Genomic DNA, 26,802 nt, shown 5'->3' with positions numbered 1-26,802 from the left:
AGCAGATTTGCAGCTTAGCTGCGACCTAATTTGTTTGAAGTAGGCGAAATCCTGCGAACAAACCCCGTTGGTCTTCGGAGAGATACGCTTTTCGAGTCATTCCTACCGACACCTGTAGCGTGAGCGACAACTGTGTATGCAAAACTATGCAAAAAGAGCTATTTCCATAATACGCAACACAATGGTCCGTTCTCATAATGCGAAACGAAGACCATAAGAATAACTGATGGCATTTTAAACACAAAGAAATACTCAGATTGGCACTGACTGCTGATAGTAATGTATATGGCATTCCCAAAAGTAAATTTTGAGGTAGGAGAAGAAAAGGTGACTTCCGCTATCAGAGTCTGCCACAAGAGGGCGCAGGTCAATCAGCCAGTTTACTTGACCATGAGTTATTTGACGATCTGGACTTGTCAGTTGGATTCACGGCGGGGCTGGTCCTAGCTCACATGGAGCCCTAGGTTATGTCACTGAATGTCTGTGAATGAGACATACATATGGTCCAACAGAGAATATATTCCCTGAGGACAGGCTGTTAGGACACACTTTTGATTGGCTGATTGTTCACTAAAATGGATGGAATTCCACACCCACACAAAATCCTCACACTGAACTGCCTTACAGGTTGTAGTCAATGAAATGGTCCACACATCTGTACTTTTCTGGTAATTTATTTTTCTTGTAAAATAACGTGTATGTACACAGCATTTGCTTTAAAAACTCTATACTCGTTAGATTTAAGAAAACATCTATGGCAAAACGGCATATTAACATCTGTTTTTCCCTGGTAAGAACAAACATAAAAAACACCACATGTAACACACAGGAAAATACCACGAAAGACAACTCTAATGAAATGTATATATATATATGCATGTTATTCTACATAAAAGATGAACATCTATTAATAACAGCAACAAGTGAGAATAATTTCCAGACAAATATGGCTTTTTCCCCACATTCCCCAATTGTCTTTCAACTGAATTGCTATTGCGTTCAGAGCTTTATCTGCAGAGAGGCAATAAAACCATCATAGATGCTTAAAATATGTCATATTAATAACTAAGAGCTGGGCAATCATTCTAAGGTTGATCAGCTGTCTTCCAGTCAACTGTGATCTGTGATTGAAGAACCAATAAAATTAACTTCTTTAAAGCATTATTACTAAACCTGCTCCCCGAGGACCCCCAGGCGGCCCACATTTTTGCTCCCTCCCAGCTCCTAGCAGGATGCAAAAATGTGACCATCTGGCAGTTCCCGAGACCTGGGATCAGAAATGCTGGTTTAAATCATTTGTGTTTCTTGTCTCATTCCTTGACTGGCGTGGTCACTGATACGGCCTTGACCTCCCCGGTTGATTGGCCAAGCACGGACATGACTGTCTCACCCTCTAATTTAACACCAGTGTCGCCCCTGCCCCTGCTACTGCCAAAGCCACCCAGATACTTGAAGCAGAGTGGCTCACTATAATGTCACGGTTGAAATAACAAAGGCAGCCGGGCAAGGAGGGAGGGACGACTGAAGATTGGCTCTCAAACTCTCCCCTGAGGACCCCATTTGTAATATTTCACCAGCACACGTGATTCAACCGTAGATTTCTGAGGAGAGACTGGAGAACCCGGTTCATTACAAGAGAAGATTTTCACTTTAGGCGATTTAAGACCAAGTGTAAACCTATTTATTACTAGTTTTCCATTACTAAGACATCATTATACTTTTTAAATAATGAGATCAAGATCCTCTTCAGACTGCGGTGCTCCAAAGACCATTCGGAAAGCATAGGGCATAAGGTATTCCGCATGGTATGCCCATCCGCTGCCAGGCATTCAGGCACAATCGTGTGCACACTTTGGAAATCTGGGGTTACCAACTCACCTGAATGGTATACCTGGGGGGAGGAGACCCACACAACCATGTAAACTGTGCATGACTCATGAGCTGTAAATGGGATTTCCCACTGAACCACCAGATCAGTCAAAATGTGACCAGTGTAGGAAATTCCTAACCAGGTTTAAATGTTTGCTGCTCAACAGTTACCTCTAGTGGCCGAGCATGGACATGATTTGAAAAAAGGAGAAGAGAGAAACGCAATGTGATCGAAGAATAATGATGTAGGTTTGGCTTCAACATAAATAGGGAACAAATCAACCGTGAACCCCCACCTTCCCAAAACACACAGGGTTCTCTCGCAATGTTGACAGGATCATGTCCCTACCTTCCCTACTCAAATCTATGCCCTTGTCGACGAACAAATGTCGTGGAAGCAGTTTGGTAATTACAGCAAGAGTTATTCAGCAAGGGTTATTCGAGGGGATACAGACAATCACCAGCTCCATGCCCCAGTCACAAATGAACAGCACTGCTGACATAAACTGCATAAAATGAACTGCTTTAAAAATAGCTGTTTTGCAATTACACTAAAGAACAATATTTTAATCAGAAATTACCGCTTTCTGTTAGTGCAAATGACACATTTCCAAATCAAAACTTCTGACATTATTATAATAAAACACTAATTGCAAGAACAGTTGTTTGTGGAAAGAAAAAAAAAACAACATACAGATGGAAAATTCTTAGTTTTCTTAGTTATCTCTACAGGAAATAAAGACGGATTCCTCCAAGGAGATGCAAGAACCCAAAACCTGCTTAAATCTTATGTTGGGTGGCTTGGGATCAGCAACCAGGCCTGGATTGAACCACAAATGACTTTCATCCACCCCTCTGATCTTAACCTCTGGTCGCCCAGGTTCTTATTCACTTGGATCCATGCCAGCCAGACGCAGTGAAAATACACGGTCACGAGTCTGGTTGTGCACGGGCAGCACCTGCAGGCAGATTTCCTGCAGAGAGGCCGCATGCAATGCGACACACACCAGGAATGCCATGCAGGTGAGGTTCTTTAAGGGCTAAATCAGGGCTTTCCCCACTGAGAACAGAGTAAACAGAGTTAATAATATTTACATTTGATTCCACATGCCTTTCTCAGTGTTCACTAACACAATGTGCTCGAGCCGAGAAAGAATTAATAATAAAAAATAATTACAGTGCGTAGCTGTTGGAAAACTGACACCCCAAATACTTCCTTGGACATATTTTATGTTCCCAAATAGCCCTTAACATGAAAAATAACAGGCCATAAAATATGTTGTTATAGATTTGATTCCTTAAAAAGTACACCAAGAGAGTACCCGGGAAGATCTGGTGCTGCAGCGTTATCGTTATGGTAGGAATGTATGACAGTGACAGCCACACTGGACGGCCCCCAGGTCCTTTTGCAGTGTGTCCTCCCAAAGAAGCACGGCTGTTCTCCAGCCCCACTCGTATGTTTTCAGTAAACTGCATGTTATACATACACATTTCATCCTTTATAACAACCAAAGGAGCAACTCCTTCCACTCATCATCAAGCTGAGGTCTTCTCAGCTCTGAAGGTCAGGAAGGGCTGTAACCAGACCTTAACAACGACCTTCCTGCGTTTTTTCATGGCTTTCGGGTGTCGAACGGGAATTTCAGAGACCCAGACATTCCAGATTGTCCGCCTGAGAGCCCACACGACCAAAAGGAACTTCCGGCAGGACCAACAAAACACATCTTCATGCCTGGGGACGCTTTAGATGGTGTGCAAAGCTGACCACTCCATTAATGAGCAAGGGGGGGGGGGGGGCTGTCATCCAATGGGGAAAGAGAGGATGTTTTTGTTTTGCCTGACATAGGGAATGGTGGGGGACTTGGAGCCCCATCACCTTTGGGGTGTGGGGGGGGGGGGGGCACCAGATTCATGTTCATGAGTTCCATTATGATCAGAGGCTCCACATCCCACCACGTCCTGTATCTGACTTGCACTTCTAAAGAAGACCTGGAGATACGACTGGCCAGTGCAATCCGGCAAGCTGACAGTGCCCGGAAAGCACTAGATCATCATGACCGAGGATGGGCTGTCCGTTACGACCTTACGGCCATGGTGTGCCAAGTGCTTCATGATTCATCATCCTCACCACCATGTAGAAGAGGGAGCGACAACCGGCCTGCATTCCACCACAATAACCAAACCAAAGGATTTAAGGCCACAAAAGATGCTTCATACCCGCAAAGGTCTCCAAAGTGCAGTTTTCAGTATCCCAAATAAACCATAGTTTCTCTTTCTGAGTAGTATTAGTGCATGAGCCCACAGTGTGGTAGAAAATTAATCTGTTAGTCTCGTTCCCGGCCCGCTACGTCACCGCTGCGGATGCCAAGCACCGGAGCGTGTCAGTGGAAACGCTCCGAGCGGAACGAGTCCTCCACCGCGGGGTCAGCCAGCACCAGCTCCCCATCTTCCAGGAGACCAAGGCCCTCCAGCACCAGGGGGTCCATTCGCAGGGGATCGTCCAAGCCGAAGGGGTCCATCTCGAATCCAGGCATGCTGGACAGGCTGCAAGTGATTTCCTTGGACAGTGCTGGCGTTGAATTCCCTGTGCAGGTGGGAGAGAATGAAGGGGCTCAATTATCTTAATAACTCCGTGTTCATGGGGCTCGCCGCTACATTTTGACAGCTTTGTGTTTGTGGGGGCTAGACGATGGACTGAAATCGACATTAACTGGTGGATATTCCCTCCTAACATGGTTCAGCGAGTCAGTCTACTTCCTACAGTCTTTTGTTCATCTGCTAGCAGTGAGGGAAGAAACTGATGCATCGCAGCTTGACTGACTGTGAAATCCATCCAAAGTGCTGAACCAGCCATCGTACGTTAAAAAGAAACACAGAGAAATGATGTTCTAAAGCAGGGCTTGAAGTGGGGAAAAAATAAAGGCGGTACAGAACCGGGGCCAGTACTGCATACTGGTAAATACTGTCTGACATCAGGCACGGTTCCAAAGCGTTGTGTTCACAGTGTTCTACAGGGTAATAATCACGATCACCATGCAACCTAAGAACGTCGAGCTAAGGTGAAGCTAAGAAGGTTCCATACATGCCAGACAAGAAATATACCAATATAACAGCCTAAATACAAAGGGTGGAGGTGTCACTTTAGAGGCTCTTCAAACTGGATCTCACCACTCAGCAGTATATTGGGGTTTTTGTGGCAGCCTGTGCTGAAGTTCTGGCTCTGGTTCTGCTGGTTCAACAGCTGATGGATAGTGGTGGAGTGAGAGTCCATGGGGCTGGGTTCATCTTTCCCCGTTTCAGACCCACCGGCCTGGCTGAAGGGCCGATCGCCCCCTGGGGTCTCCATGTAGAACCTCCTCAGCTAAGAACATGGGGAGTGAAAGCGAAGGTGTCCATTAAAAGCGTAAGGATGCAGAGGGAAGCCTGGGTGATCAGAGCATGCATACCACCGAGTCATTTGTAAGGTTCTCTTTTATTTATCCTATACTTTTATCTAAGGCAATGTAGGCCTACAACTGAGAATGCAGGGTCACACAGTACCTGGAACAATTGGGATTTAAAGGCTTCGCTCAAGGGCCCAGCAATGAAATCAACAACAACCAGAGGATTAACAGCTAATACTTTGTGGGTTAGAACTAGAGGAATATCAGTTAACATATCGGTATCTGCAAGACATCAGCATCAGCCTGACGCGTCGATCTCGGTTTTGATCTTGGACATTGTTAGCTGGTATTCACTCTTTAAATCGATATTCAAAGCTAGCAGGACCCACACATAATTAGTAAAATAATGGATATCATCACACTGGACAATCATCCATTTTCTGTAACATAGGATGAGGGCTTTTGTCGGCTCATTCACCACTTAGTCTCCCAAGTCGGCGCTGCTTTGCCGATTTCCGCCTGCCAGCACTACATGATGTGGCCACTACACACATTCATGGGATGTTAAGTAACGTCACCAATGTCAGTTTCACTACAGACTTGTGGAGCCCAGATGTTAGCCGGTTATCGGTAATTAGATCAGATCGGAGCGCTGCTAGCTAAAACAGAAGAGGAGCGGTCGTGTGAGCGCACTCCTTACTTGCTGAGACAGCTCCTGGCCCTGTCTGCCTGGAAGCTGGAGGTTCACGAAAGGTTCTTCGAGCAGGGAGCTCAGCAATGAGGCCTCCTGTTGGAGAGGAGAGAAACATGGGGGAAGAGAAACGCTAGACAAAAAACGTAGGATATAATTAGCTGATCAGGGAGTTTGTGGGATGCTCTTACCTTCTGAAGGTCCATGTTGGCAGGCAGAGACTGACTGGCTGATGGAGTCAGGCCGGCTGGGAGGAGCTGGTCCATTGACGCCTGCGGATTTGGAACGCTCAAAGGCGGTCTCCCTGTGGGAGCCTGGCTGCAGTTCAGGCCTGGCTGTGATGCAGACTCGGGTGCCCTTCTCTGTGGGCTCAGCAGCTTCTGCGAGCTCTCCATAAGCAGCGGCAAAGACGCGGGAACCCTGTGCATGCCTGGTACCTGCCGCGGCTGTTCCATGCCACGGTGTGGCGCCTGAACTTGCAACTGGTTCTGTGATTGCTGCTGCTGTTGAAACTGCAGCCATTGTGGCTGCTGACTAGCACTGTGTAGGCCAGGCTGCTGTGGGTACTGTTGCTGGTGGTGTTCCTGTTCCTGCTGCTGTAGAATTTGGTGCTGTTGTTGTTCCTGTTGCAGATTTGTTTGTTTCTGGTATGGTAGCTGGTGTTTATGCTGCTGATGGTGCTGTTGCTGCTGATGGTGCTGTTGCTGCTGATGGTGCTGCTGCTGCTGATGGTGCTGCTGCTGCTGATGGTGCTGCTGCTGCTGATGGTGCTGCTGCTGCTGATGGTGCTGCTGCTGCTCTGGGTTCTGCTGCTGTAGGTGATGTTGCTGTTGGTGCTGCTGTAAACAATGCTGTTGCTGCTGCTGCGGATGATGCTGCAGGTCAGACTGTTGCGGCTGCTGCAGATGGGTCACCATTGTACCTGCGTGGGCGGATTGCGGAGGACACAGGTGGGATTGCTGGACCTGACCGTAAGGATAGGATGGTAGCCTCTGATCCACTGGCAGCTTGCTTGTATCCAGAGCAACGCCCTACAAAAGGCAAGGAGGCGTGGTCTCTCAGTTTGAACACACAAGAGACACAGCATGTGGGCGCAGATTAATTATAATTACAAACATGGGCTACAAAAATGTAATGCATTATGAAACATATTTTAGCAAACAAAAGAAAATGTTTGTTTTTGGCAAACATCGCTGCTAGTAAATATCAAACGTGTCAACAAATAATACTTGGGAGCTATTCTTTAGTAGATCCCTAAATTCATTTTAAATAATGATACCAGCATACAACTTTATAATATTTCAATTACAATAAAGTAACAAAGTAAAATTCTTAAGCCAATCATGGTGGTCACTCTACCTGTGTTATTGATGACAATGTTGGGGACATGGTTGGGGAAAACTGCTTGGAGGGGTGCCAACGAGATTCTGTGCCCACTGATAACTTGAGCGGGCTGAGCTGGTTTCGCCTCCGCGGCGATGTGGTGAGCGATGGCCCTTGCTGTCCCGCCAGAAGTGAAGAGTAGGAGGAAGAGGAGGAACAAGATCCGGAACCACCAATCCCACTGCTGAAGCTGTGGTTATTGGCCGCTGAATGGAGGGATTTGCCACTGAGGGAGGAGTTACTGAGGGAAGAATGCAGAGACTGGTTGCTCAGAGAGGAAAGCAAAGATGGGGAGGAGCTTAGAGAGGACTGAAGAGAGGGGTTGCTAAGTGACGACTGCAAGGAGGTGGAGCTCAGTGATTCATGGGAGGAACGGCAGCTCAGAGATGACTGGATGTTGGGGTGGCTCAGCGAGGACTGAAGCATAGAGTTACTGAATGTTCCTTGTAGAGGCGTTGACAAACCTGTCAGACAAAAACAGAAAGAAGAGAAAATAATATGAAGAGAAAGTAGTCTTGGCCAGCCAGCTTACTGACAGAATGTGGTAGTGTCCACTTTTCACTACAGAAGCACAAACCTTTGAAAAACATCAAACACTGAACCAAATATAAAACACAATTTAAATCAAGATTCCATCCATCCATCCATTTTCCAAACCGCTTTTTCCTACTGGGTCGCAGGGGGTCCGGAGCCTATCCCGGAAGCAATGGGCACGAGGCAGGTAACAACCCTGGATGGGTTCACTCACACATGCACACCTATGGGCAATTTAGCAAGTCCAATTAGCCTCAGCTAGTTTTTGGACTGTGGGGGGAAACCGGAGTACCCGGACGAAACCCCACGACGACATGGGGAGAACATGTGACCCAGGCGGAGGCTCGAACCCGGGTCCTAGAGGTGTGAGGCAACAGTGCTAACCACTGTACCAACATACCGCGCTAAATCAAGATTCATATGTATTAAATGGTCTTGGGCATTTCTGACATTAGAGGAGAGCCTAGAATACCAAGATAAAGAACCATCCATGCTGCAGGGTGGTTGTATTTATTGGGGTTGGGGGGGGGGGGGGGGAGGGGGGGGGCATGGACACAGGTTGTTGTGGAGAGGAAAAAAAAACAAACATTGACAGCAGATGGGCTTTCAAACCAAAAGTTATGGAAAACTACAAACATTTGTGGAATGTTAAAGCAGACTCCCAGGAAGACAGGAGGGATTCCTGGAACGCGAAGTGTAGCCCGTCGCTGATTCACTGCCCTCTTCATCTCTCACATTACATCTTGTGTAAGAATGTGCGACTGTAAAAGCGCCGCGCTGCACGCCAGGATCACCAGGGGGCGCCAGCACTCACCAGGCAGGCTGAAGGTGCCGCCCGCGGTGATGCCCAGCTGGGTGAGAGTGGCCGCCAAGTTGCCCGTGCTGCCTCCGCCACTCAGGGAGGGGTATCCCAGCTCGTCCTTTTGGGAGGGCATCGGGGAGGGGAGGTGCAGGTTGGTGAGGTCTGGCAGGGAGCCTCCGGTGCTCAGGGTTGCCGGATTGAGGGGGGTGCCTGACTGCTGTGCCGGTGTTGGGAGAATGCTGGGGGGGGGGGGGGGGGGTGACAGAGGTGTGGAAACACAGAGGGAAAATAAGAGATGGAAAGGGAGATGAGATCATGTCAACAGCTCTGAACCAGCGCAATTTACATACGCAGGAACAATTTATGCTTTTATACATAAAAGCATAGCATGGGGTTACGTCAGGCTGGGAAGGGAGCAGAACTGCCGTCTCTAGTCTTCTTGACGTAAACCAGACACCCTGTTCTGGTCCATTTCGTTCGGCTGGTTCCCCATGAAAGCATTTCATGGACTGAACTGGATACATTACACTAGTGATGGCGACAGGAACTTCAACAGGTCCAGAGCCTGACCCTCTCTATCAGAAAGTGCCACTGATTAATGCTTCATAATTAATCATTGAGCTTTAATTAAGGAAAAAGGCCACTAAAAATCTGAGAAAAAGTTTGTGAACCCACATGGCATGACAATGATTTCAGCCAGAAGTCAGAATAATGCTTCTTATTTAACAAACACGCAGCATTTTATATCGTCAAATGTTTACGGAGGTCTTTTTAACAATCAAGGGAATTGACGGAAAAGCCATGAATACTCACGTTTCCAGCCTGCTGTAGCTGGTCAGACCAGCACAGTGGTTTAGGAGGTATTTTGGCGTTTACTCCACAAAAAAATTAAAAACCGTTCATTCCATGAGATTCTTTAACGGCCTGCTTGGGGTTATGACAGTGTTTTAAGGGGACAACCCTTAAAACACCGACTCGCCCATCCAAAGATATGGATTTTCTTCAGTCTGGGTCACACTATCATTGAGCTACTCCTGCATTCGGGATCACTGTCATGTTGCATGACACGGCGATTCTTTTGCATTTTAGATCACACGCAAATACCGCACTGCACACTACAGAATTTCCTAGCGCTGCTCTCTCACTGACTGCAACTTAGGCCCACGACACCATACTCCATCCACCGCACTTCACAGCTGGGATGAGGTTTGCTGAGTACATTTAGCAAAAGGTCAAATGTCTCATCTCTCGCATCACACGGATCCAGTGGGGAGCATCCAGGTGGCAGCAAACCTGAGCTGGTCGGCAGGGAGTTTTTTTTTTTGGAGACCAGGTGGTTTCCTCTCTGGTAACATCACTTGAACACCACAATTGCTCAATGTACTTATGGTATATTAACAACTACAGGATTAACCTATAGGGGGCACCAGAGAGTACAGACCACCTGTCACTTGAGGATTCTGCAGCACGCCCTGGCACCCCCTCTCTGTAGGACACCCGCCTCTATGCCCCTGCACCTCCACAAGTAAAGCCTTGTGCTAAGAATACGGAGGTCATGGGTTCAAACCGCAGGGAGCGCAAATAAATTGTAACCCCCTCCCTCTCCTGCAAGTCCCTTTATAGAAAAGCATTAGCGTTAAAAAATTCATTCGCACTAAACGACTTAAATTAATTAATCCAAAGAAGACGCAAATGATTAGTTTATCCCAGATGATTTACTCTGGGTTTGAGAAATTCGTTACATCAGAACAATCCTAGACAACGTTTCCCAAAAGTTTTAGCGTTTTATGCTCATCATATCTTCAGAGAGATAATTCAGTATGATGGCCCTCGGACAGATTAGGTCTTTAGGCCAAGCCTCTGATGTCTGAAGATGCCACCAACGCCCTATAATGGACTGAAGCAGGTCCAAGTTTTGAGAAATCCATTGGTAACCCATTCCAGCATTATGAGCTTTAACAACTCTTCGTGGAAGGTCTCTTTTCATTGGACCATACTGCACTTCAACATAATTCTGCTGTGAAGATCAAGTAACTACGATGTAATGCATATAGCAAGGCAGGTGAATTTTATACCTGAATTAATTCTAACATCCAATTACTCTATTTTCATTCAATTACCATACGTGCTCATGATACTTCTGCCATCAATTACTCCGTTTAAACCACTTCGGCAATAAAGATACGGCATGTGAAATGTTGTATGCATTCTTCAAGCAAGACTATCTGTACCATTTTAACTCAGCTTAACATCAGGTCGCATATTAGGAGCCATATATGTAGAAATGCCGATAATTTCAAAGGGTTCACAAACTTTTTCAAATGCAGGAGGCAGTGCTATTGTTCGGCAACCAGAGGGTTGCAGGTTCGAGCCCTGGTTCCTCCTGACCCCATCAAAGTGTCCTTGAGCAAGACACTGAACCCCAAATTGCTCCCGCTGTGCAGGTTGGCACCTTGCATGGCAGCCTCCGCCACCGGTGTGTGAATAAGTGTGTGGATGTGTGAATGTGAGGCATGAAATGTAAAGCGCTTTGAGTACTCGTAGGAGTAGAAAAGCGCTATATAAATGCAGTCCATTTACCATTTAATACTTTGCTAATTTAACTGTAAATATCTCAAGAAATCAAAGTGAATTAAGTAGCCCTGCTTTGTTAACTCCTGTACTGGAAGCACTTGCGGACCCCACTCTCAGTGTAGAAATAGGGCTCGCTGGCATAAAAACAATAACCATTTATCTAGCATTGTTTTCAGAAAATTAACATTTTTGTGGCTGCTTACTTGATACCCGGGACTTCACAGGATTTAGGTCGAGAAGATGGCGCAGTTAACTGTAAACAAGTAAAACAACAGACATCTACATTTACAAATGAGTTGAATTAAACAATATCTGTTATCTTAACAATCAAACGTTGAGCATCTCACTTCATTCACCAGCATTCCTGGGAGGTGAAGTGTCATTTGCATATCATGACTTGATTGGCTACAGATCCATACCCCTAGCTTAACTGGCTCACCTTTTTGGCGTCCCAGGACTTGAGCAGGCTCTCCTCATCCAGAACATTCTCCTCAATGGGGGGCACTGGGTAGGGGAACACTGGTCCAAGAGGAGGGGAAACAACTTTAAGGACAGGTAGGAGACGTTTTGGCAAGCATCGCTATGACGGGTATATAGAGACAGACCGGCCTTGCATACCTCAAAATAGAAAATGATTGAGAAATTACACACACACACACACACACACACACACACACACACACACACACACACACACACACACACACACACACACACACACACACACACACACACACACACACACACACACACACACACACACACACACACACACACAGAATATATTCAGATGCCTGCTTGTTGCTCGTCCCCCTAAAACACGAGAGGTCACCAAAGCTGATATGGGTGGCTGGCACTCACTGCTTCGCCGGTTCCGGTGGGTCAGAGTGTGGCCCGGGCTGGAATGGATCCCAGCATGTGGGTTCATGACACTGGTATGCAGGGCAGAATCAGAGTTTGTCCTGTGACAGGGGCGCCGCAAAAAGGGGGGGATTTAGGCAAAGGATGGAAGACTGAGAGGTGACTGAAATGGGGAATAAACACGAAAAATGACAACTTCATTCATCCATGCAGAATAATTACATCATTTCACCCCCACTCCCCCAAAGCGTAAATACTGGAATGGAAACAGGACAATATAGGCTATTACACTCCGAGTCTAGGACACGTCTTGATCTGAAATGGCAAAAGCCAAACGGACTCCCCCAGCCCATCCGACTATCACTGATCACTGAACGCTATAAGCAATCGAATAATTGATATTATTGCATGGGCTGAAATGATGGTCCGCACTGGAAACCAAACTAGCTCCCAACATCCCCCACACCCTGCAGCAAAACCAGTTTCCTTGGCAACTCAAAGGGAGGAAGGGGGGGGGGGGGGGACCACAAACTGAATTATGCAGAGATGAAGGGTGATATTCTCTGTGGTCTAGGCAAGCCGGATCTTCCGTGAGAGGAATAAAGATAACTGCTCAAGGCAAGCCTAAGACGACGACAGTATCGGGGAAGGGGAGGGGGGTGGGAAAGGAGGAGAGGAGCTGGTTTCACCTGTTGAGCGTGACGCCAGCCAGCGACTGGGATTTATCCGGCGGCACGTCGGGGGACCAGTGCCTTGGTGACCGACAGAGAGACGAGGGCGTTAATTTCCGAAACCTCCTCCAGGAACAAATAGATATACCATGAGACGCGGCCCAAGGAGAGGAGGTGGTGAGGGAAAGGTAGCGGGAGGCGACGCTGAAAGAAGGGGAGGATGGGAGCGCCATGGCGACGACCCCTCTGAGGGGAGGCAGGGGCCAGAGCCGCCGCGGCGTTTCCAGCCGGTTGCTAGCCCTCGTGCTTCCGGAAAGTGCTTCTTTCGCTTCTGCCTCTCTCTTAAGGGGATTACTGACTCGCAAGCTCATGAAAATGTATGAATCTCTCGTATGGTTCATCTGACAAAACGGGGGATGGAAACAGATTAAATATTCAACTTCATCCATCCTGCTACAAGTGGCGCTCCACAATCTCCGAAATGATTTCCCCAAAAAAAATGTGAAATCTACTTTTGACTGATGCTCATCCATGAACCACGATGGGATTTACCTCCACTCAAACCGCGCATCTGCATGGACGTACCCCACAAACGGGCGCTACACTAGAGCGGGCAGGGGGCCCCAAAGTGGCTGTAAGAGTGGGGGCACTGAAACGAAAACAAATCCACCCCATCAACACAGGAAAATGCGCGACGTGCTTCATATATTTCATGACAAATGGTGGGGGCCAATGCTGCAAGAATGACTGCATCTGCGGCGTGCATCTGATCGAGTTCGTTGGCCCTTGATGTTCCTGCCAACTGTTTCTGCAGCGCAGTCATGCTGATTTATTGTCGACATACTTTTTACATTTTTTTTAACCAAAGTCTTTTTAATTAGTCAAGAGGAAGCACATGAATATCTCAAAGAACAATTCGCATATGGGGATAACTCTGAAGCTCGAAATCTTAGTGAAACCTAATGGACATGAGACCATTGGTCAAGCTGCAGGCTCTGTGGTTAAAGCACTGACCAGACTCACGCGGCCAGCGTTCCCATCACCAATATTCGGCACTCTGTAGTCGGCAGGAAAACATTCTTTTTTTTGGCGATCACAATCTGATGAAAGTGAAGCGGCGAGATCGAGACAACGGATGTGCCTACACTCCAGATGTTAGTTGAGGGGAGACACTGGAAAGATGCCAGGAAGGGAAAGTAGACGAGTGACGTCTGAAGGAGGAAAGAGGAGCGAGGTCCGACGACACAGCAGCACCTGGTTAGCGAGCCACCGAGCCAGAACGGCGGCTGCGTGGGCAAGAGGAAGAACACCCTCAGGAAGTTACCTTCTCCAGCTGAGGCTAGGGGCTGGCGACAGGTAAGCGGAGCTGTATGTGGGGCAGTCCCGCTGAGACCAGCCGGTTAAGGCATCAACGTAATCGCACGCAGTGACAGACACGTCATCATCACGGTTCTTTACACATCGGTGGCACAACTACACAAACAGTAACCAACTACTTAGAAATGATTGTAGAAAAGACAAAACTCCGGGAAAACATTAAGAGACTGATGCTTTTTAGACCCACGTGAAAATCCCATGGTAGAGCCCCCCCACCCTACCCCACCCTACCCCACCCCACATCAAAGGTAATTCTGCTTGAAGCCTTTCCCAAGATGGAAGGCTTCTGTTAGTGCAGCACGCAACTGTACAGGGTTAGGATACTCGTCGCCTATAGGGGGCACCAGAGAGCATGGGTCGCCGGTCCCTCTGAACTCGCTCCACCAAGCCATGGTGTCTTGTCTGCCGCGTGGAGTCCAGATCAGATAAGAACTGGCCCTGGGCGAGTATATGGGAGAAACTGAGAGCTAAGCTGAGGCACAACACTCATTCACTTTCCAAACAATGTGTATGCATTTAGTTACTCGAAATTACTGCCCCATGGGAGCATCCACACACACTGTACCCTCCATGCTTACAATTTAATTCTGCAGCCCTAAGGGCAGTACTAAACTTAGCACACGATATCACACCAGACTTCAGTTCCCCTGCGGTCGCCTTCTAGGAAAGACGGCCAGATAGATCACTTGCACAGTTTGGCTCCAGCAAAATATTAGTTCAATTTACAGATTTTTTTTTCAGGTCTTCTTCTAAACAAAAACCCTTCAGGCTACGTCCAGCACCAAAATGGCCGACTTCACCTGGAATGCAGTGCCGCGGCTCTGCGTCTCACCTGAAACTCTGGGTTGGACCTTCCGATCTGGTTGACGTTGGGCAGGGACCCTCCGTAACACGGACCCTGGTTCTGAGCCAGACGTTCCTTCTGTGCCTGAATCTGGCAAACAGAGGAATGAAGTGAAGATTGAACACAGAAATGGCAGTGCAGGTTTGCCCAGCTAGCACTGATCATACAGCAATGTGTCTTATATGGAGAAATTGACACTATTCTCCCTAGAATGGCCCCCAAATGTGCCAAGTGTTTGACATTTGATTTTTATTATCACACTACCGTTAAACTACATGATCTGCTGGTCACTTAACACAAACCACATGTGAGCTAGAACAAGCACTGTTTCAACTAAAGACAAAATAATATGATCCATCCATCTGTTTCCCCCTAACCATTTATCCGGTGCTGGCTTGAGGTAGCTCAGGACCCCCACCCTGGAAGAGACGACATACAATCTCCACACCCACAGAGAAGAATCGGGATTCGAAACCACAATGCTGGATGCGTGACACCACAGAGCCACCACCCCAACAACAAAAACAATATAATCCTCATTCCTTATGATGCAATATTTGTAAAAAGTAAATTCGCCATTTGCATCATGGCTAATTAACACACAAACAACGAACACTGAGCTACCATTACCATGGCAACCATAGAATATTAGTTCACCAATTATGTCATATCGCTGTTACATTGTACAACCCCCCCCACTCCCCCGTTCCTTTGAAAACATGATTTCATAAAAATTATTACCAAATACTTTTTGACCAATAAATGAGGAACAGAATACTAGTAACATATTACGAAATGAGGCAGATGCCGAATTAAATCTTTAACACAGCGAGGTGCAGAAATTTAAATAAAACTAACTTACATTTAAAATGAAATGTAAGCAAGTGCTTGTCAGACCAGTATTGCTTTATATCAACACTGATCTAAACCCTTTCAAAAAGGAAATTCGCGTTACGCAATTTTAGCAGAAAGTGCTAAAATGCTTATATCCCAGTGTCACAGGCAGGAAATGAATATTTAAATGCTGAAAGAAATATTACCGTCCAGACAAACGGTGCGTTTACGCTGAATAATGCATTTTCACTCTTCATTTGGGTTTATTATCATGTTAACCACCAACGCAGTTCGTGAACTGGAAACACTGTGCAAGACCTGGCACAGTCCATAATTAAAAGCTTCAGAGCCCTTTGGAAAGCAAACTAAACAAACTGCAGGTAACTGCAAAGTCTTATTCGCGTCGTACGCTACCTCGCTTTTTTTCTAGAACCGCGTAGGGCAAACGATGGCAGATTTTACAATTAGGCCTCAAACATTTTCTGTGCGTATTGTGTTTAAAAAAGCACCCTCTTGCATTTCTATAGGAATATGCATAATAAACCATTAAATGAAAATTATAAAATAAAACTTAAAAAATATATAATTTTGTCCTGAGATTGTATATTCGGAATGAAATCCAAAAAAGAAAAACGGAGGCCGTTTATATGATATGTATACGTTTGAGAGAACAATTCAGAAAAGCATTAGGCTACTTTATTGAAGAGGAACCACGATCGCCTTGGTCATAATCAATTAGCCTATTGTTTGCATCTCTTATAAATGACAATTCTCGGGGGTTTTTTAGCGTGGGGTTTTAGGAAAGCAGAAAGCGAGAAGTGAGATTAGTCAACGTATGCCTGCCGGGGACATAAATACGCAAAATGTTCAAAAATAAATCCTGAAATTCAATCTCCATCTTGTTCATTGTTCAAAAGAGTCGTTTCCTTGCATGGCACACGGGAACGGCAGGACACCTAATTTACTGTCTGCGTTTCGTGAGCTGTAAAGCAGGCCCAATACGTGAGGCGAGATGTGCTCCGACTAAAAATATTATGATTTATTTAAACCGTGTGTCTGGCCGTCGAACTCAGAGCAGTTTATCAGGTGTGAACTTCCAGCATCCGTCAGGCGCAGCATCAGCGGCAGCAGAAGCGGGCGGGCGAATCTGCGCGCTTCCTCCGCGCTCATCATTGCATATCATGCGCCTTTTCCCTTCCCGTTGACACACTGATGCGACTTTAGACGCTCCACGGTCAGATGAAACGTTTGCTTTTGAAACGGGTCAAATCAGTGTGGAGAAGTCTACAGCGGAGCTGATGATTTTTTTAACCGCTGGATTAGCACGCTAAAGCTCACTCACTTTCTTTACATTTTAGATACATTCTCCATTGTAAACTGAATACTTCTTTACCGACTGCATTTCAGTTTCTGCAAATTCGGCGTTTCTTTGAGCATTTGTAATGTAGGTTGCAACGGCAAAGTATCTGCAAAGTGAACTCTAAATTCTCAATTTATCAATTATAAATGATCACTTTAAAAACATCTTTTTTGCAATGATTGACGCTGTTATGCATTACGTAAAGGCCAGCCGTTGCCTGAGTCAGTTGTTCACTTATGAAGAATTGACAGAAAGAACCAATATATTCTCGGTATGACTACTTTCTTGTTCCTAATTTCATCCTCTGAGAGGGTGTTTTTTATTTCGAAGAACCGCGCACAACTCACTTAGTTTTAAGTGCTACTTTAACGCTCCTCCCTTTCTTGTCAATAGTGATAGTTCTAAAGTTTATGGGCGTCATTATTGACTAAGACTGCTGCCGTTATTACGGTACTCGGGGGTTGCCAACTTTGGTCAGCTGGCTGGCGTGAGATTTTCAAGTCTGCACACGCATTTACATGCAGGTCTATGTAACACTTCTGTTACCATGTAAAAAGTCGGTAGGGATTGTAATCGACCCCAGCATTTTAGATTTAGCTAATTTTAGGTTTATAATGGAATGACATGCTACGATTCTACCGTAAGATTTCTAGTGTGGAGCCTCAGAGTATGAAAACGTGAGTGTCACGCCAGATGCGTGAGAGTTGGCAATCGTGCTATGAACAAGTTTTGATTGTGGGAGGAAAGAGTGAGAAACGAATCCAAAAAGGCGGAGGATATGGAAACTGGGCGGGATTGCAATTCACAACCCTTCCGGTAGGAGGCGACAGCGTCTTCCCATTCGGAAAAACATATCGATTACTATTTTTTTACACGCAGGGCGGCTTCGTCAATTACATTTCCGTATGAACAGGCAAATGCACTGTGACGGCATCTTACAAAACGGGAGCGAATCCGTCAAGCCGACGTAAACTGATCCTCGCTGAACAACAAGGCTGCAAATTATCTGGGATGAAACGGTGAGCGTGAAAATTAACAGGGTTAAGTTACGGCCACGCTGAAAATCAGCAGGCTACAATATCCTAATACATTATCACAATATACCATAATATGCAATATCTTAATAAATCCTAATATACAATATCCGAATGCATGCTAATGTGTATTACGTAACGGGAGAGGGCGAGGTTCTTGTCTGACACATTCCATGTGTAAACGAAATGTGAATATTTTAAGAGTGTTACTAATAGCTCTAACCTGTACACAGAATTAAGGTGCTGAAAATCATCTGACATAACACAGCTACTAATAAAACTTCAAAACAAATCCGTGCAGACCAGATGGACATTAAAACTAAATGCGCTGTTTATCAAGTTGTGTTCACGGACTGACAGCTACTTACAGTCTGCGGAAATGTACTTTTCATGCACATAAGAATCTCATCAGTTTCAGTGATAATAACAACGCTGCTGGCAGCCTGTTCCCAACACAAAATAATGTATAAGAGGCATCTCGATGAAAAAACGTCACTAAACGCTTTGTTTTAATACCGCCCAAGGATGAGACTGTGGCACTACAATAATATCTCTGCCACACTGGCTGCAGACGGATCGCTGTTCGGATTACAGTGACTGCCCCCCCCCCAAATCAATGTGCACCCTCGCTGCGAAACGGGGCACTCGCCTGTTGCGCCAGGCGGCGATGTGACTTTGCTAACTTTGCCTAAGTGCTTAGTCGGCCACTTCATAAAGGCGCCGGTCCCCTTTCTATCATACCTTCCTCCGTCAGTATCAGACACCCCGGCCTTCCCTTTGACAGCTACCCAAGAGGCCTGTCCTTCTCTGGGTCCACGCACCCCGCCGCCTCCTCCGACCTCGACTTACCCGAGTTGATGTAATGTCCAGCATGACCTCCTGGAAGGCGGCCGTCTCTTCGGCCTGTCGCTGGTTATGCAGGGCTATCTTTTCGCTGAACTTTCGGGGATTACAGGTCCCAGAAGCAGCACCCGGACTGGGTCCGGGTCTGCAGCCGCCCGTACCCATACCCGCCGCAGACATCTTTACTAGATTATGGAAGAGTTCGAAGGTGGAGCGTCTGCGGCGAAGGACGCGGAAGTGGACATCTCCCTATGCAGCACTCTGGGATTTGTAGTCCTTTAGCTTCGGCAAAGGCCTAGAAAAGGGTCGGGTGACCATACCCCTTGGAACTACAAACTTTAACTTGGGTGGGTTTTTTTAAAGGGACAATAATAACACGGTATTGTATTGGATGTATAGTTTTGTTTCCAGTGATTGTTGCGTCATGTATTTTGTGTTTTTAAATCAGAATATGAAAATACATTAATGTGAAGTTGGAATGTGTAACAGATTTACTGTATCCATTCAATTTTTATAGGCCTAGCGGTATTCATACATTTAAAGTTACCCATGGTGTATGTATTTATATGAAATAATCTTGTTTTGTTAATCGATGCAGTGGTAAAAAGAATGGATCAGGGCATTTCTCGCATAAGCGTATTAGTCCTAAATATGACTACTATGCTGATCATCATTATACATAAAATAGAAATGTTTGTCATTTCATGCAAGACATCCAGCATTTTTATTGATTGGCGTATAGAATACATACATAAAACTATAATACATAATTATTCATATTTCTTGAACTAAAGTTACAGTGGAATGACTGCACGGAAGAAAGAAGCCATGCAAAAGTAACAGTCACTACTGACACATTAAGACACCATTTATCAGTTTAAGACAGTTTAACCAACAGACTCGTTAAATACATCCCTTTTTCCAAACCGCTTATCCTACTGGGTCGCCGGGGGTCCGGACCCTATCCTGGAAGCAATGGGCGCGAGGCAGGGAACAACCCAGGATGGGGGGCCAGCCCATCGCAGGGCACACTCACACATGCACTCCTAGGGGCAATTCAGCAAGTCCAATTAGCCTCAGCATGTTTTTGGACTGTGGGGGGGAAACCGGAGTACCCGGAGGAAACCCCACGATGACATGGGGAGAACATGCAAACTCCACACACATGTAACCCAGGCGGAGACTCGAACCCGGGTCCCAGAGGTGTGCTAATCACTGGACCACCATGCCGCCCCTGCCTCGTTAAATCAGTCTGCGGAATAGCTGCTTGAATCGCAATCGTTTGGTGTGATTGCTGTACCCATATCAAACACTGGAGGGCGCCGCAGTCTCGCTTTTGGAGAAACTGACGCCTCCAAGTCTTCCATTTTACGACTCGTGTCTGTTATCTACGTGGGATATAGCGCAGCTCCCCAAATCCGTTTGGAACACCCCCAACCCGTACCCGCACACGCTTAGCCAACATTTTAAGACGTTTCATTTGCAAAAACAACCAAGATATTCGTCCAGCATTTAATCACTGTGTATTATTCTTTTTGTCTTATAGCGTTGTCAGTGATTTGCACCGATAGGTGTGCGACTGGTTTGCATGGGCAAGCTGTTCCTAGACGTGGTCATCGCAATGGACTTCATATAATGCTTTGTGCTCTTAATCTGCCTTTCTTTACTCATTTATTTAATTCGTATATTCGTACTATACTAAACTGTGCTATTTAAAAGGAAATCGCGCCTCTAGTGTTGTACTGAGCATCACATTAATTTTAGGCTTATGTAATGGCAATTTTGGGGTTACGAATGATTGTGATGGGTAAGATGTTACTGATCTTTCTCGCGCTATGTATTAATCATTATTAATATGAATATCAGGGTTATGAATCACTTTTCGGTTACTTGAGGATTTCCAATGACTCGTTCATAGCTCTTGGGGAAAATAATTAAACGCCGAATTAGCCTAAACCGAAAATCGGAAGTATGCTTTCACAAATCACGAAATGAAGGCTCTAGATGCCATTTAATATGCATGTACAAGTATTTATGTTTGCTTGTTTATTCTTTTCGTTAACGTCATTAACATTTATAGCAACCCCTTGGATTTTCTGTCATGCAAATTGAAGAGTGTGTGGCATCACATTATTGACTCAGTCAAGCATAATGAAGAGCTCGGGCGGACCGAAAACTGGATTAAACGTTGGAACCAGGGCTGGGAAACGCAGAGCCAAAGGGCGTGCCCAGTGGGGCCCGGTAGCAGCCACAGGTTTCCATAAACCGTCAGTCCTGTTTTCTTCCTAATCGCACATCATGGATTAATCCACAACTAGATGCTGACATCTGTCAATTCGATAACAGTAATATTCCGTAAGGGACTTACGATAGTGTAAAACACAACATGCCAGTCCTGAATCATAAAATAAAATGTGTCACTCTTAGTCACTATTAATTATTTGTTATTTTTTATAATGAACTGGAATATAAAACTAGATCCAAATATTACATTACTACGTTCTTGTAGTACGTGATGCAGGTAACAGGAAAAGGCTATAGCATTGGATGATAGTTGAAGTAAAATGAGTTATGTAGGGAATTATAATAAAGAATAGCAATTACTCCTCCTTTTATTAAACACCAGGCCACCCTCCAGGGTTGTTATAAGTAATAAACTGGACAGACTGGCTTAAAACGTACTTAAAATGTCATAAACATTGTTTACAGTAAATACTGAATGTGACTCATGCATTGTGAACTGCAACCATGTATATTTTTTTCTCCATCCTTGTACTGGTATCAGCCCATTTCTGTCCTCCTCCTTTGCCGCCCTCCCAGCACCAAAAGAAGCCAACACGATTGGTTTTGGGATCACACATTTATTGACCCTCATCAACTTTACAATAAAACCACCGACATCTTTAAATGTTAGCGAAATAAATGAACGAAATCTGGTCAAACGTATTTACACAGACGGATAACAAGCAGGTAAAAGCTTGCATTTTACACATGGAAACTCCGCCCTCTTGGAAATGTGATTATGGGAACATCACTCTCAGATCTGCTTTAGGCAAGAAAGAAATTAAAATACATCGTAAACCAACAAAAAGCCCAAGACTTCATTTAATCTTTAAAATGTTTTATCAGTTCCTTTATACATCACAGAATACTTGAAATAGGGTAAAATATAGGAATACAGACTTTTAATCTTTAAAATGTTTTGTCAGTTCTTTTATACATCACAGAATATTTGAAATAGGGTAAAATATAGGAATACAGTGAGTCGGAATATGACCTGTATCTCGCTCCGCATATCAATCTTGGAAAGCCAGCCCTGCCCCTCGGCCGTTGTCCGTGCTCCGATCCCCAAGATGCGAGAAAACAAAAAACAGCACAGCACGGCAACAGACGTCTCTGCTAAAAACTGAGAAGAGCGACACTCTCACCCCATCCACAACCCTACGATTCACATGAAATGCTCCCCGGTCCACCCCAAACAGTGGAATGGTGACATTCTACATGAGGGAAATGCACGGATAATAGTATCTTTTTTCCATTTCTAGCATATCTGCCGAGCAAGTGTCTCTCACACACTCTAAATATATATATATATATATATATATATATACACACGTATATATACATGCGTATATACATATATATACACACATATACATACACATATATAAATATATATTTTTCCTTTGAAAAACAGTCCAGTGTTTTCTGGCGTGATCACTCCTCCCGCTTCTCAGAGGGTGCCGGTGTTGAGCTGGCATCCTCCGCCGGCTTCGTGGCCTCAGTGGCGCCCTCTTCTGCCTTGACAGGCTCGTCGCTGGGCTTCTCCTCCGCCTCAGCGGGGGTCTCCTCCACGGCGGCTTCCTCGGCCTTGGGCTCCTCGGTCGGAGCGGCGGCTTCGCCCGCCGTCTCTTCCTTCTTCTCCTCGGCGGCCTCCGGCTTCTCTTCCGCCGACGGGGAGGCCACCTCCTCTTTGGCTCGCTTGGTCTTCTTCAGGGAGATCCCCTTGAACTTGAAGGAGTTCTTCAGAGAGAACTTCTTCTTCTTCTTCTTGGCCGTTTCCTTGGCGCCCTCGCCTTCCTGCTTGGCACCCTCGCCCTCAGCAGGGGGCGCTGGTTCTATGGCGTCGGCGGTCTCAGGCTCCTTCCCCGCCTCAGCTGAGCCGTTGGCAGCAGCAGTGTCGCCGCTGGCTTTGGCGTCCCCGTTTGTCTTGACGTGGCCGTTCTCCTACAAGGGCAAGGGTGGCAAAAAAAAATTAATACATGGGACCGATTAATAATGTACAAAAATATTAGCGACGCGATCCATTAATCATTTCAGCTGTCTGATATTAATGCTGCAGCTATGATGATGTTCTCAATCAAACCAAAAGACTGGAATAATGGTTAGGGCAAAAAAATGGTCTAAACAAAAAAAAAAATACAATCCAGCTGCACATTTTTGGGAAAGCCACAGAAAATGTCAAAATTAGCCTACATTTAATCGAATTTTCGGGGTTTGACGTCTAATCGAAATTGAGGACTGCGCTCAGACAAAAAAGTCTGTAGGCGACGCCTTGCAGTACCTAGGATCGACACCAGCCGGCGCACTAGCGCAGTAAAACCATTATCGTACAAGACCTTTATCATCATCACCACCATCATCTTAGACAAAAGAATATACAAACACTCAATGAACCAGCCTGCGAATTTTATTTTTCCATTACTCAAGCTGGACATGTTTTAAAAAAATGTTTAATTATGTCGACATCCCACTTTTACATTTCCATTGTTCATCAACACGCACGAAGATGTAAAGGCGTATTTCAAGACGTATCAAATGTTACATTAAAATACAAGCTAATATATATTTTTTATTTCAAACTAACAAACAGCAGCTACCGCTCAGTATAGTCTGCGAAACGCAGAGCGTGCGTATGATAATTTGGTGCTGGGGGTGAGGGGGGGGGTCTGCGCCGTTCCTATTTCACATGGCATTCGTCTGGCATCGTCGAAAACCTCTACTGTTTTACAGGTAGGCAGACGTGTCATTTTTAGCCCGTTCAGACTATTAAGAAAGTTTTTAACCTTGGGTAAAGAGGAGACAGGTGCAATGGTGATTTACTCTTTATTTATAAGTAAGTCCAATAGACAGACGGTGTCTCGGTGCGAGCGCGTCGTCGAGACAGACTATAGACTATAAACTAACCGATACATCAAACCATTTGGTAAATAACCCATCCATTGTACAACAATTTAATAGCAAATAAACATATCCGTTATTATTCCTCAAAAACATCTGCTCGGATTTTTTTTTTAATTCATTCGACATTCACATCACTACTTTTCAGTGACGGAAAACCACCATCGGAATTCGACAGAAATTACGGTCTATTAAACTCTAGGCATATTTCTCTGAATAAATGTCGGCAGAGAATCACTTTTTTATCACGGCACCGACAGCCAGTTCACATCTGTTGCACAGAGAAACCCGGGAGAAGGGCTCCCTACCTGCCCGTTGGTCTTGGCTGCAGCAGGATCAGCACCAGCAGCCTGTCCATCGACAGCTACTCCTCCCTTGGACGCCTGGGATCCCATTTTATTCTTCTTTTCTCGCACAGATAAGAAAAAAGAAGGGGGAAATCTCAGTTTTTGAATAATCCAGCCAAAAGACGTATGACGGGTCCAGCTGTTCAAATGAAAAAACGCATGTACGTCTCTTGTAGGAGCGCACAACCGAAAACAGCCCCAACTTCTCAGCAGCCCAACAATTTCCAATGTATGAGCGCTGAGCAGCGAGCGTCTGAGGATATTTGAACTGTGCTTGAGAAATTGAGAAAACACCGCCCGTTGGGCGTGGCCATTCACTACAGCCAATCAACAACGACTAGTGGGGCGTGGCTTCACAACCCAAATCCTCCCCACATAACTGATAGACAGGGACTTGATAAAATTACATTGTTGAGTTTTAGATGGCAAAGATAATGCTGAGTAGGTAATATTTGTGTTTCATCACAACTGGGGTGGCAGGGCTACGCCGAAAGAAACGTGACTGTCCGAGCGACTGAATGTAGTCTAACGAAGGATGACACCATTCCGTCTTTTGCGAGCTGGGCGAAAGAAGTATGCTGCTTAATGAACCCGTTCATATTTTGCTGCCATTGGGGAAAAGGTCCCTTGGTGGCTTTTCTAGTATATTTGAGATTCTTGGGCATCATGCAAGAGCCGAAATGTGGGCCAAGATGCCCCAACATCAGCGCACGGCCCCAGTCGAATGGGAGCGCGCGTCCGCGGGGTGTACGTGCACAGGCACATCCGTGTGCTTATGCATGGTAAGCTACCGGCGTCCCGATCCATTTACCTACCGACTTTGAAATTCTGATAAATGGCAAATTCATTTGAACCGAAACTGCACGCAAATTCCAGAACGAGAAAATAAAATATTAACGGCACCCCCGTATTTCTTGTTAAAATGTATGTTTTTGTCAGAGTCTGTCGGGTATTTAGGTAATTTTATGGTTCACACTTGGAATTAACATTATTTTTTAACCAATACCTCAGAAACGTATGTAACGCTAATGACTAAAAATAGCATTTCATCTTATTCATTCCACTTTCCAGGAAGGTAGGCCGCAGGTACAAGACACAAGGCAGGGGAAAACCCCTGGCAAATAGCAGTGCAGGCACACAGGGCTTATGCACACACTGGGTGATTTTGACATGCCAGTCCTCCTTTGAACCTCATGAAAGCGGAATACCCATAGGAAACCCACACAACCCAGGGGAATCATCTACACTAACACTGAAGTGGGTGTTCAGTGGGAATTCATATGCAGTTATGCAGCTTAATATTATCCTTATAATTATCATTGAAACATTTCTATGCTATTCTTTTTTCAAATGGCTGTTTTGAAAATTATGACCTGCTACCCATTCAATTTTACGGACTCCTTAACCTTCAGTCCCCACCACCTGTAATGCCTTCTATGATCCAGTAGGTGGTGTGCTGGTTAAGAATCCTGGTTTGCAGGGCCCTGCTGCTATACCCTTAATGTATGACTCTCTGGAGTGTCAGCTGACTCGTTGTAAACACAGAATGGTCACTCTTGGACCATCTCACAATGTCCTTTACTTAGTTGGCCTCTTAAATGCTTATTTAAGGCAAACTGACTTTGCCATCGAAGTTATTTGAAATAAAAATATTAGTCAGAGTTCTCAGCTCCTAAAAAGCCATTAATACATGGGCAGCTTCGTCTGGAATCTAGTTATCTCCAGGCTACGCTTTGCCCCCCCCCATCCCAACCCCCAGAACTGGCGTAAATGACATAAAGTTCTTCACTGTCTGCTGAGGAATGTCTGACATTCCAATATGGCGAATAATTATTCAGCCCCATTTGTGTGGTTCCCCCTCCCTGAATGGTGTGAGCTCAGGGGTTAAACATTCCTCCACTGGTGTTAGAAGAAGAACAAGGAGAAAAAAAATCTGGGGGGGGGGGGGGGGGGGGTTGTTGAGAATACCCAGTCTGGGAGTCTGGCCCTACTGTGGAATTCTTGAGTGATTTTGTGATGTGGTTTATATTCGATGACGAGTCTATACCCATCTTATCTCTTATTTGTTAAGTGTCCCCCCCACCCCCTATTGATTGTGTCTGGCAGACACACCCCCCCGGAGTAAATCCCCATACATATATATTTTTTTCAAAAGTACTCTTTAATGGGAGTTTTTTTCTCCTCTGGGTGGGACTACAAAGGCAACTGGTATCT

General features: G+C 45.5%; 2 protein-coding genes across 3 annotated transcripts; both read right to left on the bottom strand.

Annotated features, from left to right (window-relative positions):
• Positions 1 to 658: 658 nt before the first annotated feature.
• On the bottom strand, positions 659 to 19,271 carry LOC125719036 (CREB-regulated transcription coactivator 2-like). Of its 2 annotated transcripts, XM_048993455.1 has the most exons (14): positions 19,067 to 19,271; positions 14,978 to 15,079; positions 14,470 to 14,583; positions 14,093 to 14,154; positions 12,787 to 12,849; positions 12,098 to 12,198; positions 11,676 to 11,755; positions 11,440 to 11,489; positions 8,675 to 8,901; positions 7,303 to 7,790; positions 6,135 to 6,974; positions 5,953 to 6,039; positions 5,038 to 5,230; positions 659 to 4,453 (listed from the first exon to the last, which is right to left on the bottom strand). In XM_048993455.1, exons 1-14 carry the CDS (start codon positions 19,238 to 19,240, stop codon positions 4,251 to 4,253), a joined length of 2,784 nt encoding a protein of 927 aa, XP_048849412.1. In that variant the 5' UTR covers positions 19,241 to 19,271; the 3' UTR covers positions 659 to 4,250. The 2 variants fall into 2 exon arrangements, with proteins under 2 accessions (XP_048849412.1, XP_048849413.1); XM_048993456.1 differs by lacking the exon at positions 12,787 to 12,849.
• A 2,634-nt stretch (positions 19,272 to 21,905) lies between these two features.
• On the bottom strand, positions 21,906 to 24,844 carry LOC125719228 (MARCKS-related protein 1-B-like). The gene is made up of 2 exons (XM_048993807.1): positions 24,550 to 24,844; positions 21,906 to 23,287 (listed from the first exon to the last, which is right to left on the bottom strand). The coding sequence occupies exons 1-2, from the start codon at positions 24,634 to 24,636 to the stop codon at positions 22,778 to 22,780; spliced, it is 597 nt and encodes a 198-aa protein (XP_048849764.1). The 5' UTR covers positions 24,637 to 24,844; the 3' UTR covers positions 21,906 to 22,777.
• Positions 24,845 to 26,802: the final 1,958 nt, after the last annotated feature.

This window comes from Brienomyrus brachyistius, chromosome 23 (genome assembly GCF_023856365.1).
Source record: "Brienomyrus brachyistius isolate T26 chromosome 23, BBRACH_0.4, whole genome shotgun sequence".
Taxonomy (NCBI): Eukaryota; Metazoa; Chordata; class Actinopteri; order Osteoglossiformes; family Mormyridae; genus Brienomyrus; species Brienomyrus brachyistius.
This window is presented reverse-complemented; position numbering and strand designations above follow the sequence as displayed.

Bases quoted from the DNA above. Each gene is read 5' to 3' on its own strand.
- LOC125719036 (XM_048993455.1), bottom strand. From the start codon at position 19,240: ATGTCTGCGGCGGGTATGGGTACGGGCGGCTGCAGACCCGGACCCAGT. The intron at 8,902-11,439 runs GTAAGCAGCCAC...CCCCCCCCCCAG, and splicing joins TGTGAAGTCCCGGGTATCAA to CATTCTCCCAACACCGGCAC. The intron at 5,231-5,952 runs GTAAGGAGTGCG...CCATGTTCTTAG, and splicing joins GCCAGGAGCTGTCTCAGCAA to CTGAGGAGGTTCTACATGGA.
- LOC125719228 (XM_048993807.1), bottom strand. From the start codon at position 24,636: ATGGGATCCCAGGCGTCCAAGGGAGGAGTAGCTGTCGATGGACAGGCT. The intron at 23,288-24,549 runs GTAGGGAGCCCT...TTGCCCTTGTAG, and splicing joins CAGCCAAGACCAACGGGCAG to GAGAACGGCCACGTCAAGAC.